The following is a 19,535-nucleotide window of genomic DNA, read 5'->3' on the forward strand; positions in this document are numbered from 1 at the left end:
AAATAAATTAAAAAAAATAAAATAAAATAAATAAAGTGTAAGTTTGAGCAGAAAAAAAAAAAAAAAGAATTCCATTGGCTCCTGGTAGCTCCAATCTCCCTTGCTCCTAAGGTTTCCTTTTAGTAACTTTCCATTAAGTGATGCTCACCTGCTCCTTAATTAAGCCGTGGTTCCTGGTCCCTGGTCCATGTTGGATTTGCTTATCTATACACAATAGTCTTTGGCATGTTCTCTGTGTCCTGAAGGCCGAGGAACAGAAAAAGGGGGTGCACACCTTCACTTCCGCACTTGCTGCCCTTTCTGACTTCCTTTCTTCATAGGTGGTAGTGGGAGAAGAAATAAACTACTGTGTAAAGCAGTGGTTCTCAACCTTCCTAACGCTGTGACCCTGTCTGTCATGTTTTTGTGACCCCCCCCCAACAATAAAATTATTTTGGTGCTGCTTTCATAACTGCAATTCTGCTACTGTTAGGAATTATAATGTAAATGTCTGATATACAGGATATCTGCTCTGTGACCCTTGTGAAGGGTAGTTTGACCCCAAGGACGTAGCGACACACAGGTTGAGAACCACTATTCTAAAGTTGTACATGGTTTATAGCAATGTAATTGCCAGGGAGAAAAATCATTGACTATATGAGATTCAGATCCAACACATGAAATGTAGAAAGTCTAAGGGTTTAAAGGGAAAAAGTCCCAAAGGCACCCTGCCACATGAAGGGTCTCACTCTATACTGTCTTACACACAGCACTGCATCACTGAGAACATTATTATTCATGAAAAATAGTCAGTGTATTTTAGCAATCATCTTTCCTTTAACTACAAGACATAGAAATGTGTCTCTAGACATGTTTCGCTTGACTTTCAGTCCCTCTTTGCTTTACAATTTGAGTGGATCCATCTGAGTTAGGGCTGGTATAAGCCTGGTTGACTTCATCTGTTTTTCTTGTGATGGAGCTCTAGAGCCTTTGGGTTCCCTTGAAGGGCCTGATTGGTGCCCATCTGAGATGAAGACTACAGTTATTCTCCCTAACGAAGCCCCTGAAAGTTTCGATGGCAGCTTTGGCTAGTGCTCAGCGGCAAAATGCACACAAGGTACTGAAAGCGAGTTTGTTTGATGGTGCAACTTGTAGTTCTTCCAAGAAAAGCCCACACCCATGGCAGCAGGTCTGGGATCCCGGTGCTGTGAAACTTTCTAACATCCTTTATATATTTTCTGCTCCTCTCGTTTGTTTTCTCCAAGCCAAGCCTAAACATTGCATACTTATAGTGGGGAAAAGGTGCCATGCAGCCTGGTGAATCTCACCAACGTCAACTCTGAGAAAGGAGACATGCAGCATGCTGGGTCTCTCCAGCTTCAAGTCTGACAAGGAGACATGCAGCATGCGAAATCTCACCAGCTTCAAGTCTGAGTTTGAAGCTTGGCTGAGGTCAAGTCTACCAGGCAGCATTTGAGGGCATGATTACACAGACACTTCTCAAGAATGGTCTACCAGGAAGCCAGTGATTATTGACCAAACCTTGATACTTGTAGTTTCCTAAACCAAAAAACACTCTTCACAGACTTTGCCCAGTTGAGTCCTTGCCTCCAGTTGGTTTCAGTTGAAATGCTACCTGTGATGATAGCCCCATGCTAGCCAAAGATCGCCCCTACCAATAATGTCTCACTCTAGGACTGAGTTCAAAGCCTTCAAAGCATCTACTACCACCTGGTTTTTTTTTTCCTTCTGTAATTGTCTTTTTCTTGTTGTTGCTACATGTCTATATTGCTACCCTTTTAAGCTATCAGAGAGAATTTTGTTCACAACATTCTACACTGAATGAAGAACTCAAGACAATCACAAAATATTTCGGGTACACAGATATACAAAATCAAAGTAAGAGTCAGAGATAGTCTCACGTGTAATTATCAAGCCTATATCTTACTAAAGTGTATATGCTCTAATTATTGGACATTCACGGGTTTGTGTGCCAGATCTAACTGTAGGTAAGGATATTTCAAAAAAAATGTGCAGTTGTTGCTATATTTCTGCCCTATCATTTTTCACAGGTTTCGAAATATGTCATAAAATATTATTGGGTCAGGGAACCAGGCAGGCCACCAGATGGTTGAGAATGATTTATTTCCCTGGTTTCAGACTCGTGAAGAAAGAGCACAGGAAGAAAGTCAGTACTTATCTCTGAACTTGCAGAATATGGGAGATAAAGGGACCTTGAAGTCCATCTAGTACAGGCTCACTGGTAATTTCAAAACCCCTGCTGCAGTACCCAGTGACGTGGCCGTCCGTCGTTGACTTTAATATTTTCAGTAATGAGACACAATCTTATAAGATGTCTGTCTCATGATTGGACAGATGCTGATGAGCAAGGTCTTCCTCCCATTGATGCACAATGTCCTTCCTGTAACATCTGGCCCTTGGAGCAACACTGTGCATTCCCTTTTCCTGCTCTAAATTATGAACTTTGAGATATTTGAAAACCGCTAAGATATTTTCTCTTAGTGTTCTCAACTTCAAAAGAATTCTCTCAAACCCCCCCCCCCCCAGTTCTTGGTCACCCATTTCTCCTTTTAAATACGCATTTTGCTACTGGATGATTTCAGGATGCTTATTTCTTAATTGCGGACCTAATTGTACTTGAGCTATAAAGCTACGAAACGATCCACTTTTGAAAGTCAATTATGCATCTAACTGCGTTCTGTTACCATTACTAATATCAACATCGGTTGTTAATTGTCAAATGCAAAAGCAGATTGCTCTGCTACGACCTATCGACCCAGAGGTCTGTGTCAGAAATCGATCGATGACTGCCCGAACCAGCTGACTACTGAAAGTCTTCTGATCAAAATCGGAAAACATTTAAATTAATCTGGGCTACCAGTTTGCACAAGGACAGCAATAAGGCTTCCTCTGACCTCTCCACTAGGCATCCTGAAAACCACTGAAGGAGAGCATCCCATTAGGAAGCAGTAGCAGAAATGATCTGAGCCACTCTCAGGCTTTGAAGAGCTGCACAGTGGGGCTGCAGTCTTATGATCTCCACCATGGTCCTAACTATCAGCACCAAGGCAGATGCCACATCACTGTGCCGGAGCCCTGTCATTGTCGGTGCTGATTTGCTGATTTCCCAATCAGCAAAATTTACACTAGGAACGTTGATAGGAATCAATTCACATATCTATACATATATACATACTGTAATCACCTGTTCTTGTAATGGACAGCAGCAAATCATACCGTATTTAAACTCTGCAGTAGTTTCTACTTAACACTCTCAGAAATATTGAGGCCTGTATTCTGTAGCCTAGAAAAAGGATGGCTTGGTCGCCTTTTATCATGTCCTCCAATACGCGCTCGGCAACACAGCACTCGACTTTCACCTGAGCACAACACTGAGGGACCTGGAAACATCAACCCAAAGATGTCTTGTTCAGTTAACTGTATCTGATGTGTCCGTTGTGTCATTGAAGCCAAATTGATCTAATCATAATGTGTTTGAAATAGTAAAAGCCAAACACTGTATTTTCAGTAATGTGAGGAAATCACGATACGTGTTTTTATTTTCTTTTAAAAAATAAACAAGCTGAGTTACTCAGCTGTTACAACAATTCTGGTTATACGTTAAGCCTATGTCCTCGAAAAATTGATGTTGAATCTGTTCTCTTCACAGTTCAGGGTGCGATTTTATGACAGTTGGGTTGTTGAAGGTGTAATGAAGTGATGATGAACCCAGATTGCAGAATGCTGGGCTCCAAGGTGACCTTTCAGGGAGGATTTGGAGACAGAAACACACCTGGAATATACCATATTAAGAGAAAAACACAGACTGGGACAATTTTCCCACAGGACCAGAAACTGGGGGAGAGGCATACAGTGCCCTTTCTCCTAGGCCTTGGAAGGAAGGAGCTGACCCGACCTTGCAAGCAGAGTTGTTGTACGAGCTGCGTGCCTGCTTTTCGTCCTGCCCGGCCATTCTGTAGTAGGAGCTGCGGGTTGCATTCCTGCCGCCCCAGCTCCTGGTCACCTGGCTAGCTTATGCCCCAAAATAACAACACACAAATTGTATTCATTTAAACACTGCCTGACCCATTTCATCTAGCCTCTTCTAGGCTAATTCTCACGTATTAATTTAGCCCATTTCTAATAATCTGTGTAGCACCACCAGGTGCGCTTACCAGGAAAGATTCAGCATGTCTGACCTGGCGGCTTGCTTCATCGCATCTGCCCGGGAGAGGGGAGCATGGCCTCTGAGCTCACTTCCTCTTCCTCCCAGCATTCTGTTCTGTTTACTCCACCCACCTATGTTTTAACCTATGAGGCCAAGCAGTTTCTTTATTACTTAACCAATGACCTTCCTCCATCACAGAGTGACCTTGAATTTCTACTCTGTAGAACCGCAAACTGGTTTCTGTTGTCCAAATCACTTAGCTTGCAATGCTATGTTGAAATTAATTCAAATCAATTAGTATGCAGTATAAACTCTGTATCTCCACAACTGACTTTGTCGGTAGCCTTTAAAAAAATGAGTGTACAATATTGTGTGGTGTTAAAAAAATTGTATTCTCTCCTAAAGTACACCAGAGGCATATATCTTAAAAGTCCTGATGCTGAAGATGGGTGGGGATGGCTCAGTGAGTAAAGGAATTATTTGTTATACATGCATTAGAACCCGAGTTCCAATGCCCAGCACCTACATCAATGCTGGGTACGGCAGCACATATCTGTAGCCCCAGTACTGGGGTATAGCAGAGAGAGGTAGATGCCACAGATTTGCTTGCTAACCAGCCTAGCCAAGTCAGTAAGCTCCAGGGTCAGTGAGAGACCCTGTCTTAACCAGCAAGGTGGAGCAAAGTAGAGTGACATCTGAAATCAACTTCTGTGCACAGATATGCACAGAACACAGACACATGCATACATGCACACACACATGCATCCTTATTACAGCCATATCATAGATACTCATAATCTATAAGGATGTATTTCCTCTGCAGTATAGACAGTCTTAGTTATGTGAAGCCCTATGTGTCCAGCAGTGTCCCATGACTGCATGACCAATGCATCCACAAGTAGATATGTACTTACTGCAGCTGAGTAATGAAATTTTAATTTAATTATGTGTCTAATTTAATAAAAATAATCACAGATAACCAGTGACTACTGTAAAACTTTAAATTTTTTCATTTATTTAATCTCATGTGCATGTGTGTATGCCTAGATTTAAATACATGCAAGCGTGTGCGGGAGCCTGTGGGGCTTATTAGGGGTGTCAGACTCCCTGGAACTGGAGTTACAGATGGTGGTGAGCCACCAAGTGGGTGCTGGGAACTGAACCCAGATTCTCTGAAAGAGCAATAAGTTTTCTTAACCACTGAGCCATCTCTCCAGCCTAGTTTGCAGGAAAACGTTATGTTTTAATTTGAGAATGACATTCCATTACTGACTGTGAAACCATTAAATATAAAGGGACACAAAACTCCTAAGAAAGAGCAATTTATGATTGGGATAAATCCTGGAAGAACATACACGATGTAAAGTTTTGGCACCAAACTATTAATTTAAACCCAGTAAGGGATTCATCAAACCAAGAGCGAGGTTACCAGCTATCACCAGCAGGGGGAACCAAAGAGCAGCACGCGGGCTTTCCCCACCCCTGAGAGTTTTCTTTCCCCTACATCAGGACCCTAAAATAGTCTGCTCAGGAACTGCACGGCCCAGGCTTCCCACAGATCCAGTCAACCACATAATCCGTACGTGTTTACTTTCAACAGAGCCCTAGAACACGATAGAAATTGGCTCTAGGCATCAGAGTGTAAAATCTAATCATCGGGAAGGGTTATTTTTTTAAAGAATAAAATTAAATTAAATTAATGATAGAGCTAGGTCTTTCCCACTCGCCTCTGTTAACGTGTGGTTAGTGATATTTTCTTTTCACTTTGTTTTCTTATTGCTGCATAAATCAGAGAAGAACTTCTGGTCTAAGGAGTTACACAGAAAGTGAAATTTAAATCAGAACAGTGTTGAAGGTTCTTTTGGGAAGTTTTGTCCATGATATGGATGACCATACATGGTCTTACCTCTTGGTAAAGGTCACTGAGATCTTCCTGGTGAGCCTGCTTGGAGCATCCTGGGAATTCCCTAACACAGCAGGAATCTGGAGGCCAGTCCATCTCTGTCATTTCCAGCCAGTCGGTGAAGTACACTACTCCACAGCACTTAAACTGAAAAAGAGTTAGCAGCCACACTTAGGAACTACACAAAAGAGTTTTTGTTTAACTTACGAGAGATGAGACAGTAGATTTCTTAAACGCTGGTAATCATTTGGGGTAAAATTTGCATGTTAGCTAAAGCTCCGTGAGCATACTGTCTTGACGACAGGCATATCATAAAGGAATATCAAAGTCAGCATTGCATAATGGGACCATTCTGAACAGCAACACCCACCCCTCCTAAAAGCAAACAGCGTCTCACTCTCCAACTCTAGAATCTTCTGCAGATGGTTATAATAATGAAAGATCTCACACACATACTTACAGATTCAGTAACTGAATGTTGATTATCACTATCTTCTAGTCAATAGAAAGTAGTGAATCATTTTATTTATTATCCCCTCACTAGTGTAAATACTCAGCAAATTGAACTTTTGTGATAAAAAAAAAAAAAACTTCCACAAATTCTATGGAATGACTTGATGACCAAAGCTCACATCACGAAGGTCACCAGGCAGTCTTTGGTTCCTTAACCAAGGCAAAAATTTTGAAAATAATCTGACCAACTTATTATCACCCAATAGGATGGATTTCTTGATAAACTATCATACCCTATCTATATAGATGCAGAAAAATGATGCTGTGCTTAGCTTGAATGTAGATGGACTTAAGAAAAGTAAGCTTGCCTGTCTCTAAACTGTGCTGAAGAAGAGTGTGTTTTGTTGTACTTCACCATAGATTGTTACTTTGATGAAGGCTTAGAATCACTGCTTGAAGGCAGGTGCAGACTTATTCAGAAGCGATAGCTCTCCTGAGGAGAGCTTTGCCCTTGGATAAGAGAGAAGTCCTCTTCTCTAAGTCAGAAGGCAGGAATATGAACAGTTATGGGAAAGAGCCCTGCCAAGAGTGATGGTTATACAAATTACATAGCCCAGGAGACCAATCTCTGCTCAAGATTAACACTGAATCACGAAATGTCACAATCCAGAACCATTTCAAAGCTTAACCCAAACTTGGAAGAATTCTGAATTCCTCATGCGACAGCAAGCGAGGAAAATATTCAATGTATTCGGTGCATTTTCACTCTCTCTGCCTAAACAGCTTATGATTCAAGAGCTTATGACTTAAAAAGGGAAAGGGCGTCGGAAAAGCACTTTGAATGATAATCACTGGGAGCCATTAACACTAAGAGCTTTGAGAAAGTTTAAAAATAATTTCTGTATTGTCTTAAAGCCGTGGGTGTACCACAAACGGCACAACTAAGGCACGTCCTAAGCACTGCAAGTGTCACGTAAGTGTCACCGAGTGACCGATTCTGGTGTCATCACACACTCACCCAACAATTGGGAATTCTGAAAATAAAGCACACAATTAAAAGACCTCCTTTCTGAATGCTGTAAACTATCACATTGTTAGGTCGGTGTTTTTAAAGCCTTTTACCCAGAGAAGACCTTTTCCTGCATTTCCTTGCCACACGAGGCCTTTTCGAGCTGACTTGATAGACTCGGTGGAGTGGTCCATTTATCTGACTTCGCCAGGAAATGAAGACTTGCACGGCGATGGCTTTCCCAGATAACTTCAACATTCCGTGGCCAGTGCCAACATTGTTAAGGAGCCACTGGCATCCGTCTTCTGTGCAATTGTCTTGCCTACCCAACAGAGGACAGTGGGTCTGTATGGAGGCTTCCTGAACCTCCTCTCAAGGTAAACTTGGTGTTACCCCAGTAAAAATCTGTGTTCTGCCACTACCTGCCGAGACTGCTCCACTCCAAGCCGATACTATGCCAAGCCATAGAAAATACCATGGAATCACTATTGTATATGTAAATTAATCGAGGCCCTTGATAGACAAAATTATTTTCCAAAATCCTATGGCAGCAACTGTGATTCCAAACCTTTTACAGCCACTACCAGGTTAAAATGAATACATTTTTTAAAATGGGGTTTTAAAGAAAGTATTAGTAAGTGTCACTAAGAATTATGCAAGATCCATTCATTTATGGCACATGCACAAGGAATAAGGGGCTTCGAGGGCTAAAACCTGACCAGGTAATTTCCTGGTCCATGATTTATTGTGGAAGAGAAGCATCCTAGACTGAGCTGTCGCTCTCCATCTAAATTTACAGGTTAAAATTCTAGCCCTCGTGCCACAGAATGTGACTGTTTATGGCAAAAGAGCCTTTAGAGAAGTAAGTAGTGTCAAAAGAAGACCATCGTCAGGGGCATAATTAAGCATGAATAACATCCTTATAGGAAGATAAAAATTAAACACGGACACATATAAAGTCAAGACAATGAGAACAAGAACGGAGAGAAGGCCATCTACAAGCCAGAGGAAGAGGCTTCAAAAGAATCAGTACTGCTAATCTTGAACTTTCAGCCTCTAGACAAATGAACAAACACTTGCCCTAAATGACCCTGTCTGTGACACTCAATCATGACAGCCCTATCAGACTAATAGAAAGAGCTTTGAAAGCATTCCACACGTTCAGAAGTATTCACCACTCTTTTTAGGCAAACGAGCCTTGTGAGATAAGAGAGACCAGGCCAAGGGGACTAGCGTGGAATGCTTGCAGTGCATGGACACAGCTCACAGAGGTAGAGCCCCACAGGAGAAAAACAAGGTCGCTGTTTCTCAACCCGGTTTATCATAGTTTATATCATCCGTTCCAGAAAGTAGACTCTGGAGCTCTACCCAGGATGGCCGCTGAACAGGGCTTCCTATAAACGCCCCTGTACTCCACACGTCTTCCCATTGTGTTGTTTCTACTATAATTATGCAACAAACAAACAAAGTCAGGAAACAATGGAATAACAGGAAATCTGTGGGGCATTGACAATTTTACCATCTCCGCAACGGTGACCCAAAGCCAGGTTTCGGAGATTGTCCTAGGTTTGAAGCACAGGCATGGACAGGGTTGGCTGTCCAGTAAGATATTCATCCTCAAATGCTTCATGGGGCAAAGCAAGAAAAAGAAAGTAAACTAAGACACAGGGTCTTCTAGAAATGTCACTCCAATCACAAGGAAAACACTTAGGAGAGCTGATTTGAAGGAAGATCCAAGATTAATCTCAAGTTGTTCAATGTTGAAACTTCCAGAAACCAGTTCCCATTTAAAATACTTGGATAAAATGTAAGACGGTTTTGCAACAGAAGTCTGTTTTGTAATGTCACTGTTACCAAGCAGAAGCTAACTGAGATCAAGTCGATGGCATCATTCCCTCTTCTTCCTCCTCAACACTTCAAGAGGTTGAGTACCTGTATTGTTCCTATGTCACAGGTGTGGAAATGGAGGTTTAAGGAATTCAGTGAAATGATAATAAGTAACAGAGATGGGATCTGAACCAAAGACATCCTGACTAGGGAAAAAAACAGGCTGGCTGGTAATGATGTTCATCCGAACAAAATGCACAAATGGAAGCAACTTTATAAAAGGTTGAAACAAAGTTTAAAGCCCTGGTAACTCCAAAAGCAGTAAAATAATCTTAAAAGAGAAATTTCTAAGTAAAACTCTGTTTATTAAATAACTCATGAAAAGGAAACTTCAGAGTAATTGAGCAAAACAACTTCTGAAGAAGCGCGTGCGGACCAGAGGAGTGAAGGTGAACGACCGTATCTGAGATGAAAAGACAACGGGGAGTGGGTTGCAGCATGCAGGGAAAAAACCTGCACCAGTGACGGCGGATGCCCAGGCTTCAGTTTTGCACTGCAGAAATGATCAAAATCAACGTTTTGCACACCTGCTTTGACAACTTGCTTTCAACCCCCAGGAATAGCAGCACTTACCTCTCGCTGAAAAAAATTCCAAGCATGTGTAAGCCATCTATACCTGGGTAAGCCGTAATTTGTCATTCTGGCTTTCAAAGTAACCATATCTGACCACTGTACCGGCATCTAGAGATACGAAACAAAGCAAAACGAAACATCAAGATCCAAGTCCAAGTCGCCAGGTAAAGGTTCACTCACACATATAAATCTACAACCTTCAGCACACTGACAACACAACACCACCTGCGCGCAGAGTGTGCTGAGGCTGACACATACCATTTTGATTTTTACTTGCTTAGACACTAAATGAAGCTCACACCAACAAGCCAGGCATTCACGAAACTGACATGGGGATCGAGAACTAGGATAGAGAAAGAAGACGTGCGTATGAGCTTCTAAAACAGAGGTTCTCATCATCTCTAATGCTGTAGCGCTTTAATACAGTTCCTCATGTTGTGATGTCCCCCAACCATAATTCTTTTCATTGCTACTACATAACTGTAATACTGCTACTGTTATGGATGATAATGTAAATATATGTGGTTTCCAACAGTCTTAGTCAGCCTCTGAAAGAGTCATTAGACTCCCCTCCCGCAAAGTCATGACCTAACACCAGGGTAATTTTGAGATCTTCTTAAAAATCATAATATCAGGCTGGAGAGATGGGTCTGTATATAAGAGGGCATGCTGCAGACCCGAGCTCAGATCTCCATCATACAGGAAAGGCTGGATGTGGGCACGTGTGCCTGTAACCCCGGCACTCAGGAGGTGGGAGGAAGGACAGCGAGCAGAGGAGCTCGGGAACTTAAGGGTATCAACCTAGCCGAAAACACCTGTCTCCAGACTCTGTGTGAGATACTGTCCGAAAGGAACAAGGAAGGGGTTGTTGGAGGAGGACATCCACTCTCCTCTGGCCTCAGCACCTGAACGTGTGTACGTGCGTCTGCGAACACCGAACACACGTGCACACAGCGTACATATGTGCACATAAGTTTTTATTAAAAATTAAATTTAAAAATAATGTCAACAATTGAGAGGCAAAGACAGGTGGGTCTCTATAAGCTCAAGGCCAACCTGGTGTAAAAAGCAAGTTGAAGGAGAGCCAGGGCTACCTCAGCAAAAATAAAAAGTAGTATCCGTAGAAGTAAGTTTAAAAAGTTCCTTAGCCACAGAAATTCTTCAATTTTATTTTTTCTAGCTATTTTGAATAATCGCTTGGAAACACAAAATACAAAAAAATAGCAAGTAGGTTGGGTATGCATTCAATTCTTATGATTTCATAAAGTTCAGAAAACTAGGCAAAGTTCAAGCCACCCACTACGAATTAGCATTATCTCATATCCTTTATGGTATAAAATAAATGGAAGTAAAATAAGTTTTCAAGAAATATATCATCTGAAACAGTTAATATTATTGACAGGTTTTAGCTGGAGTATTGATAGGAGCTGAGGGCATAGAAACAACAAAACTAATGGGGGGGAGCAGACAGATGTCAAGTCTCTTGACTGAGTTAATAGAGTAACTTTTTCTAAATTTTTGCTTTCCAAAATAAACACTGGTTGTTGCTGCACTGTGGCCACCATCAATCTCAAACCAAATGTGGCAAGAGAACAGAGGACCATTGAGGTTCTGGCACCAAATTCGGGGGCACTGGCAATAAAACACAACACACAGTGAACAGCTTGCTTGCATGAAACAGCTTCGAGCACAAAGCCCATTCTATGTAAAGGTTGGATTCTGCAAAATTTGACAGACAATAAACTTTAATGAGACTTCTCTTTTACGTTGTTATTAGGACAGAAGCAATAAAAATGGCAACACTGGTTTCCTCTTCTGCAAGGCTGCTCTCCATCTTTCACTTGGACATGGCCCTTCCCTCCTCTCTCCTGGTGATGGAATAGGGAAGATTTATACAAGCAAAACAATGACGTGTGCTCATGGCTGAAATGGCTAGCAATGAGCATTCATTTAGTGCCCTAGGAACTGAAACCACTGAGGACCGTCCCTAAATAGACAGCAAATGGAAGTTCATTTGTTTTCTATGCTTCTTGACAAGGAAGCGCCCCTTTCAGACAGGCAGAATAAACTCATTCTAAGCTTCCGGCTGCTTTAGAGACTCATCGTATATCAGGTGGACATATACTTCACAACCCATCTAGAAAATCCATCGTCAGAATGGGGTGTGCCGCCTCATGACAATAACCATAGCACTTGGAGAATGGATGCAGGAGGGTTGCCATGAATATGAGGACAGCCTGTATTACATAGTGAGTTCTAGGCTAGCTTGGGCTATTAAGATTCTACCTCTAAACTAAACAAATAAAGGAATCCATAGAAAGATATTCATTTGAATTACCACATAGACTACAATCAAAAGCTGAACTTAAAAGAATTAATAATTATTTATAAGATTTATTCTTCTGTTGTTTGCATGTTAGGCATGTACGCTATCCTTGGAAACTGAAAAACAGAGTAAACTTCATATAAGGAAGTTTAAAACAAAAATCCTGGGCCCTACAATTTTTCATTTTCCTAATGGACAAAGTTTCTAGGTATAACGTGAAAGTCTAACTAAGAGAGATGAAGTGGACCCTGTTTTATATGGGTTTTTCCATATATTCTCAATGTTATATTGAGTTAGTTAGAACTGACCCTGACCCTTCAACTTTCCATTGATTGTATCTTCTTCCTCTGAGTCCTCATATGTGGAGGTATGCAGATCTTCACAGAGCTGTGACTCCTAGCACAGATGCCGGCACAGGTCGCCTTTGACCATTAATCTGTGGTACCCAGGGGATATCCAGTCAGTGACTAACCTCAGAACACTACAGATTCATCACAGAATCTTTTTTAAAAAAAATTCTTATAACTGCTATATTTGCAAAACAAATTCTTTTGGGTTTTTTTGTATTGTTTTAATTGAGTTTATTGAACTATACATTTTTTTTTCTGTTTTCTTCCCTTCTTCTCCCCGCCCTTCTACCCTTTCCCATGGTCCCTATGCTCCCAGTTTACTCAGGAAGTCTTGTCTTTTTTTACTTCCTGTGTAGATTAGATTCATGTATGTTATCTTAGGGTCCTCATTGTCGTCTAGGGTCTCTGAGACTGCATTGTAAGCTGGTTTTCTTTTCTTTATGTCTAAAAGCCACTTATGAATGAATAAATGTGATATTTGTCTTTCTTTTTTCCGGATTACCTCATTTAATAGGATGTTTTCTAGATCCACCCATTTGCCTACAAATTTCAAGTTGTCATTTTTTTCTGCTGTGTAGTACACCATTGTATAAATTCCCCACATTTTCCTTATCCATTCTTCAGCGGAGGGGCATTTAGGCTGTTTCTAGGTTCTGGCTATGATAAAAAAAAAAAAAAGCTGCTATGAACATAGATGAGCACATGTCCTTGTGGTACAATTGAGCATTCTTTGGGTATATACCCAAAAGTAATATTGCTGGATCTTGAGGAAGGTTATTTCCTAATTGTCTGAGAAATCACCATACTGATACCCAAAGGGGCTCTCTAAAAATAGAATGTTATATTCTTATTAATAGTAATAGTAATAAGAATATAATAAATATTATTAATAATAGTAATGACATCAATTGTATTACGCAAATGCCTAATGCCCTGCTTATTTCTGAAGCAAACACAACACTATCACCTTCTCATTACTATTGCCCTCTCTTAAGAGGTCTTGAATGTTTAAATGCTTATGGTACACCAGAAGCTTTTCAGGCGCCCAGGCCCCACCTTTTCCCTGTGTTCTAACCAAGCGCATCTGGACTGGTAGGGAGGAATGCACATGATTCAGAACCACCTTTTAAGCCTCCCCAGAAGGCCCAAGGGCAACACATTGAAAAGCACCATTTTGCATAAACAGAATTGCTCTATGAAGCATGATACCAGCCAGCATGCACAGACATGCAAAGCAACTCCATTCCTCACTGGGAACAATTGTACTAATTTCACCACTGCAGCGAACAACCTAAGCAATAGCCAGGGTTGGGGTAGGAGGTTGTGGGGCGGGGAGGGGGTGGGGAGGGAGTAGGGATCAAGTGAAAAAGCAACTGGTGGAAAAGGTTGAAAGAACTCTCTTATTCTAAGAAAGCTATAAAGGTTTTTTTCTAGTGGCTTCAATTGCTGAAATAAGACAGGAAACGCTGAACTGTTGTTTTCCAGAAGGCAAGTCTCAAGCTGAGAGAGTTTTCACACCATGGTAAGCTCGCAGCAATTCTTCAAATGCACTTCTTAAAGGACAATATAGTTCAGCTTGTTGCAATCAGGAGATACTGGCTTCCTCCCTGCTTTCTGCTTGGGTCAGCAAGGATAGGCTTACAGGAGGAGGTCTAACATTCTCTAGCAAGCACATGCTTCCTCACTATTAATTCAGAAGCTGGTATAGTTGTCTTAGACTAGTTCCAATCCATGATGTCCATGTTTAAGAAATCTATGGAATTAACGATGTATCACGGGACCCCAAGATAAAGATTTTACATTACCTCTTGGAAATGTGTTTTAACCTCAGGGGAAAAAATATACAATTTTTCAGAATGTGTCAGGAATGAACATGTTCACCCTTACCATGTAACGTAACAAAGTAACAACCATGTAGCCAAGCCACTCTCCAGTGTCCCACACTGTGATTCTGCCCCACCGAGAACTCACCATAACCTCCTGCTCGTACGTCCACACACCACAAGCCAGTTCTACACAGAAGATGACCAGTAAAGTTCCAAAGTACTGCAGAAAGACAGAGGGAGCATTAGTGAAACCTTCCGAGGCAAATGTTATTCAGGGTCGTGCTGATCTATGACAAGATTGCACAGGCCCTTCTTCAGGTAGCACAGGGAACAGGTTTCCCCAAGCCTGGGGCCCAGCTACAGGAAAACCATCAGGAGTCACCTAAATGGCCTTTGTTTTGTCATTAGCCAGTTATTAGAGGAAATATTTTTAAAATGCCAACAAATTAAGAATTTATATGATGTACTTTAATAAAGCTGAATCAAGTTCTCTGAGAAATGACACCCAGTTCTTTTTAGAATGAATGAAGTGAGGTTTGCAAGTCCAACGCTTTGCCGGTTCATATTTCCCCTCTCTTTTGTAGAAAGTGGAGGAGAGCTCCTTTGCTGTAAAGGACAATGTTGAACAAAATCTCTGCTACTCATGGTAGTTTAGAATAAGCTGTAGGTTTCTCCTGTGGAAAGTGGCGTTGGGAGGCATACATAAGCAAATAGGTAACAAAGCTGAATGCAGGATTGAAAAGGGAAATGCAGATAAAGAGTTGGTATTTCTGTGAAGCAGAGAATACGCAGCATCCTGAAGAGGGAGCAGACCTGCAAGGAAGAAAATAGAGAAGTGCTCAAATAAAAAGGATGCAAATGAATACACAGAGGCAGGTGGGTGGTACAACGGAGCGTCAAGTTGTACAGACACACATATGCAGAAGAAAGAATGAGAGAGCAACGTCCAAAGGTAATTGAAACCGGATTACTGGGGACACCAGGTGACCTGCTAATGGATTTTAAATAGACCAGGTAGGCAGTGAGGTGGCATCCCTCAGTGTTTCTGAATAAGAGGAAGACACAAATGGGTTAAATAATGCCAGGATACTAACCAGCTTGAAAGGGAAGGACTGAGGAAGGAGTTGAAAAGCTCAGAAGGTAGCCAACAGGAGTTTGAGATGAAGACCTGAATTTAGGTAGTGGCCTTGCAGACAAGCAGGAAACAATACCTTCCAATAATAGAGCGAAAGACATTGCACCACCTGGATGCACAGACTAAGGGAGGAAGATGTATCTCCCTAGTAGTAGCTTGTCTGTGGGAAGGTGCAAGAAGTATGCACCTTCTTAGCAAAATATAGAAACACATGCCATTGCAAGTGTTATTTTAGAGCTCAGGTGCCTGACAGGGGACCGGAAACTATTCTCTTATTAGAAACTTTTGGACAGCATTCTATTTTTCGAGTTCATAATTTAGTCAAGAGCCTTCCGAAACAGGAGGGTCCCCATCCCCTAGCCAAGGTAATAAGTACAAAAGGAAAGCCGTGTGACTTAGGAATGCGCCCGATCGATTTCATGGACTAGATCTTTGCAGCATTGCTCTGTGTTCTTCCTTACCACTCCCCATTGGTGGAGGAGGTGACCTTACGGGAGCCAGTAGTGAAAACTGAAGGAAGTGGGGACTTCCAAGAGTTCCCTCCTCTCGTTCCCACGGAAGCAGAACACTGATGAGCACGAGTCTTCTGCTTCGGGCACAGCACGGAATTAGATGGTAGCACTAGATGCTGGTAGTACCTTAGACTACCCCCTTCCTTGCAGTCAGAGCTCAAGGAAGAGCAGATACCTAAATGTGTTCCTTATCACATAGGACTTGATAAATTCCTGCTAGGCAAAACAGCAAGTGGAAACAAAGCAGAATGGGTTGGTAGTGGTTGCAGTTCCCACGGACTAGAAAAAACTTCAATAAAGGTGATCTTTAAGAGGAAGAGGAGAAAGCAAAACTGTTAGGATTCCAGAAAAAATAAAAGACATCTCAGAAGAGGAAGCAGTAAATGAAAAGCCACTTTCTGGATTAGTGAGTTAAACAGACTCAAGGTAACCTTGAGTTACCTTGAGGTTGTGACTGGGACAAAAGAGCAGATGCCAGACAATGTTCTGAGGTACAGTGGCCTGGGGAAAGGACTGTGCATTGTCTTCTAAGTGTGATGGAACCATCAATGGGTAGCATGATCTGATACACACCATGGAAACATTTCTAGCAATTCTACTTGCAGAGAGCAGCCCATAGAAAAAGCAACGTCATGAGATTTACACAAAGGATGGCTAAACTAGAAGAGGAGGGGAGGAAGAGCAAGGAGCCCACTGGCACAGGGCTGTCGGCTTTCAAGACTTGGCATTTTCAGAGGCTTTGTTCAAAGGCTGTCAAAAAGGGAAGAGCAATCAAAGATAGCGAAAATTACAGTTTTCTACTATTTCTGTGAAATAGTACTTACAACTTAAAAATAGACACCGCTGCTAGTAGTTTTAACTTGCTTCCTTCATATTTCTTGCATTCAAACAAAAAATACAACCGCATAATCTCTAAGTAGCGCAGCTTGGAAACAGTAATCGGTTCAAAAGATAAAGTAGCATTTGCCAAGGGGCTCCCAAGTTCACCAGCATCTCTGCTTCCAGCATATTTAACGCAGATGCAGAGATGCGCAGCCTCAGGACTCAGATTTCTTCTCTAAGTGTTATTTCCAGGGGTGAACTGAAAAATTTCAGCCTTGAAAGGCGAGCTAGAAGAAATCTGGCGAACGAGGTTATCCCGTATCCATCTCTCTCTAGGCTCTCTTTAATACTTAAGAAGTATGTCAACATGAAAAATACATTTATTATTGTCGTACAAAGATATCAACCAATATTCTTTCTTACCTTTGACTTAAAATAAGCTATTAGGAGGCGAAGAGACTGCAGGGAAAATCACACTATTTGCACTATGTAATACCTTTGCACAGCTTTAATCTGAAAGCTTAGGTTTTTTTTTTTATTTTTGTGGTTGTGTTGTTTGTTTACTTATTTGGATTTTTCTTGCTGTTGTCGGTGGTGGTGGTTGGTTTTTAACTGAAATTGATATTATTTTTTATATTGCTATTATTATTATTATTGTCTGACTTAATTGTTTCTTTTTTGGTTTTCCATTGTAAAAACACTGAAAGAATGAGTGTGAGTTATGGGGGGGGATTGGGAGATGGGTGGTATTGGGGTGCATGGTGTGAAATTTCCAAAGAATCAATAAAAAAATATGTTTTTAAAAAAGGAAAAAAGGCGTGTCTACTCACAATAAAAACCAAGTCCCCTCAAAAGGGAAAACATCACTAAAGATAAATATGGACCAGGTGCTAACTATGTGTACTGACTGGGAAAAAGGGCCACCCTGATCTACTTTGGTGATATCCATGAAGATTTCTAGGCTGAGCTAAATCCTTTGAAATTCCAGCTGAGCTGTCACCCTCATTCCCTGCCTTCCTGAGTCACTGGTGAGTCTGTAAAAAGGCCCCGGGGCCTGGCTCTAGGCACATACTCAGATGTAGGTAATATGTCCAATACATAAAGAGCTGCCAGGCCTCTAGATTCAAGCCACAGGTTATATATAAAAACAGGTATGCTATCATATAGAGTTTTTTATAGTGTTATTATTTTGTGTGTTTATGTGTCTGGGTGTATGCTGGTGCCCATGGAGGTCATTTGAAGAGCACATAAGTTCCCTGGAATAGAAGTTACAGGTAGCTGAGTATCACTTGGTGCAGGGAACTGAACCCCTGGTCCTCTTCAAGGATAACAAGTGCCCTTACCAGCTGAGCCATCTCTTGAGCCCCGGAATCCAGTTTCTTAAAACAGTCATGACAGTGAGCTGCCAATATTGTTACTTAGTCATCCACAGACATGCATATGTAAAGCGCATCCACAGCAAAACATGCTCTAATTCCAAAACTCAGAACTGATTGTTGACCACAGTATGACTTGGCCGTTCTTTTAACTCTGGGAAATTCCAGGGGTTTCATCAGATGCAAGTTACCCCATATAAACCAACCACTGTCTTTATCCTATTAGTACTAGAGGAGACTGACTGATTTTGCCCTTGAGGTTCAAAATATTCCTAATTACACTATCAAGCTTTCTTGAAATAAATTAAATGTGTACTTCAATTCAAGTGAACATTGTTTTATGAAGGATGCTATGTGTGTTACTATCGCTTTAACCTGAAACATGCAGTCATCTAATTCCAGGCACACTCAAAGTGTTAAATCCATCCTGGGAACATTCCGCACATCAAGCCCATCTCTACAGCACGCACGTTGAGTGTACTTGCCCTTTGCTTTTCTGGGTGGTGAGATCTGTGTCACCACATCAGTCCTCTACTGACCATCATGCAGAGAAGCATGCAATCACTGTTTTAACTGAGGAATTGAATTTGCAGCATCTTGACGCCCAACAGTAATCTTTATCTTCAGTAGAATAAAGCTAGCTAAGGCTTAGGTAACAAATCCAGCTCTGTTCAGTATGAAGTGAGTGGCCACACTGTATTTCATAGCTACCCCCTGTCCATCCACACAGTGGAGGAACGTCATGCAACCAGCGTCCCCACTTAGCAAGTCTCTCTTGGTGGACCTCTCTTCCTAATTTCTTAGTACATGTGGTTTGCTTGATGAGGTTTCCTGAACCTGGTTCGCTTACACAGCACCTCAGCCTGTCCTCTCCCATGTGCCTTTCCTTCTAGAACATGCAAAGTTCTGAACTTGGAGCTAGAAGATTGAAGTTCCAAGCCAGCTCCAGATAGCGGTATGGTTTAGGTCTGTTCATTTAACTGCCTGCTAGCCATTGACTCATCTGTACAATGAAGATAAAAATGAAGTTGTCAAGGGGACTTGGTCCCCATTACGTGATCCAGAAAATGTGAAGTGTGTTAGAAATATGCTTCTGTATTACTTTGTGAAACCCCGTGCAACTCCCATTGGTCTTCTCTGTCCTCTAGGACAGTCTGTACTGTCCACAGAGGAGCACAGCTTCTTCCTGGACTGT

At 41.6% G+C, this 19,535-nt stretch overlaps 1 protein-coding gene across 3 annotated transcripts in view; it reads right to left on the bottom strand.

Annotated features, from left to right (window-relative positions):
• Tspan12 (tetraspanin 12) overlaps nt 1-19,535 on the bottom strand; it is a 78,793-nt gene that overhangs the window by 18,153 nt on the left and 41,105 nt on the right. For all 3 annotated transcript variants that reach the window (XM_013352462.2, XM_026787551.1, XM_026787550.1), the window contains 3 exons: nt 14,641-14,715; nt 9,994-10,101; nt 6,075-6,218 (listed from right to left, as the gene is read on the bottom strand). In XM_013352462.2, the coding sequence (XP_013207916.1) occupies nt 6,075-6,218; nt 9,994-10,101; nt 14,641-14,715 (327 nt within the window). The remainder of the gene's footprint in view (nt 1-6,074; nt 6,219-9,993; nt 10,102-14,640; nt 14,716-19,535) is intronic.

Source organism: Microtus ochrogaster, linkage group LG10, assembly GCF_000317375.1.
Source record: "Microtus ochrogaster isolate Prairie Vole_2 linkage group LG10, MicOch1.0, whole genome shotgun sequence".
NCBI lineage: Eukaryota > Metazoa > Chordata > Mammalia > Rodentia > Cricetidae > Microtus > Microtus ochrogaster.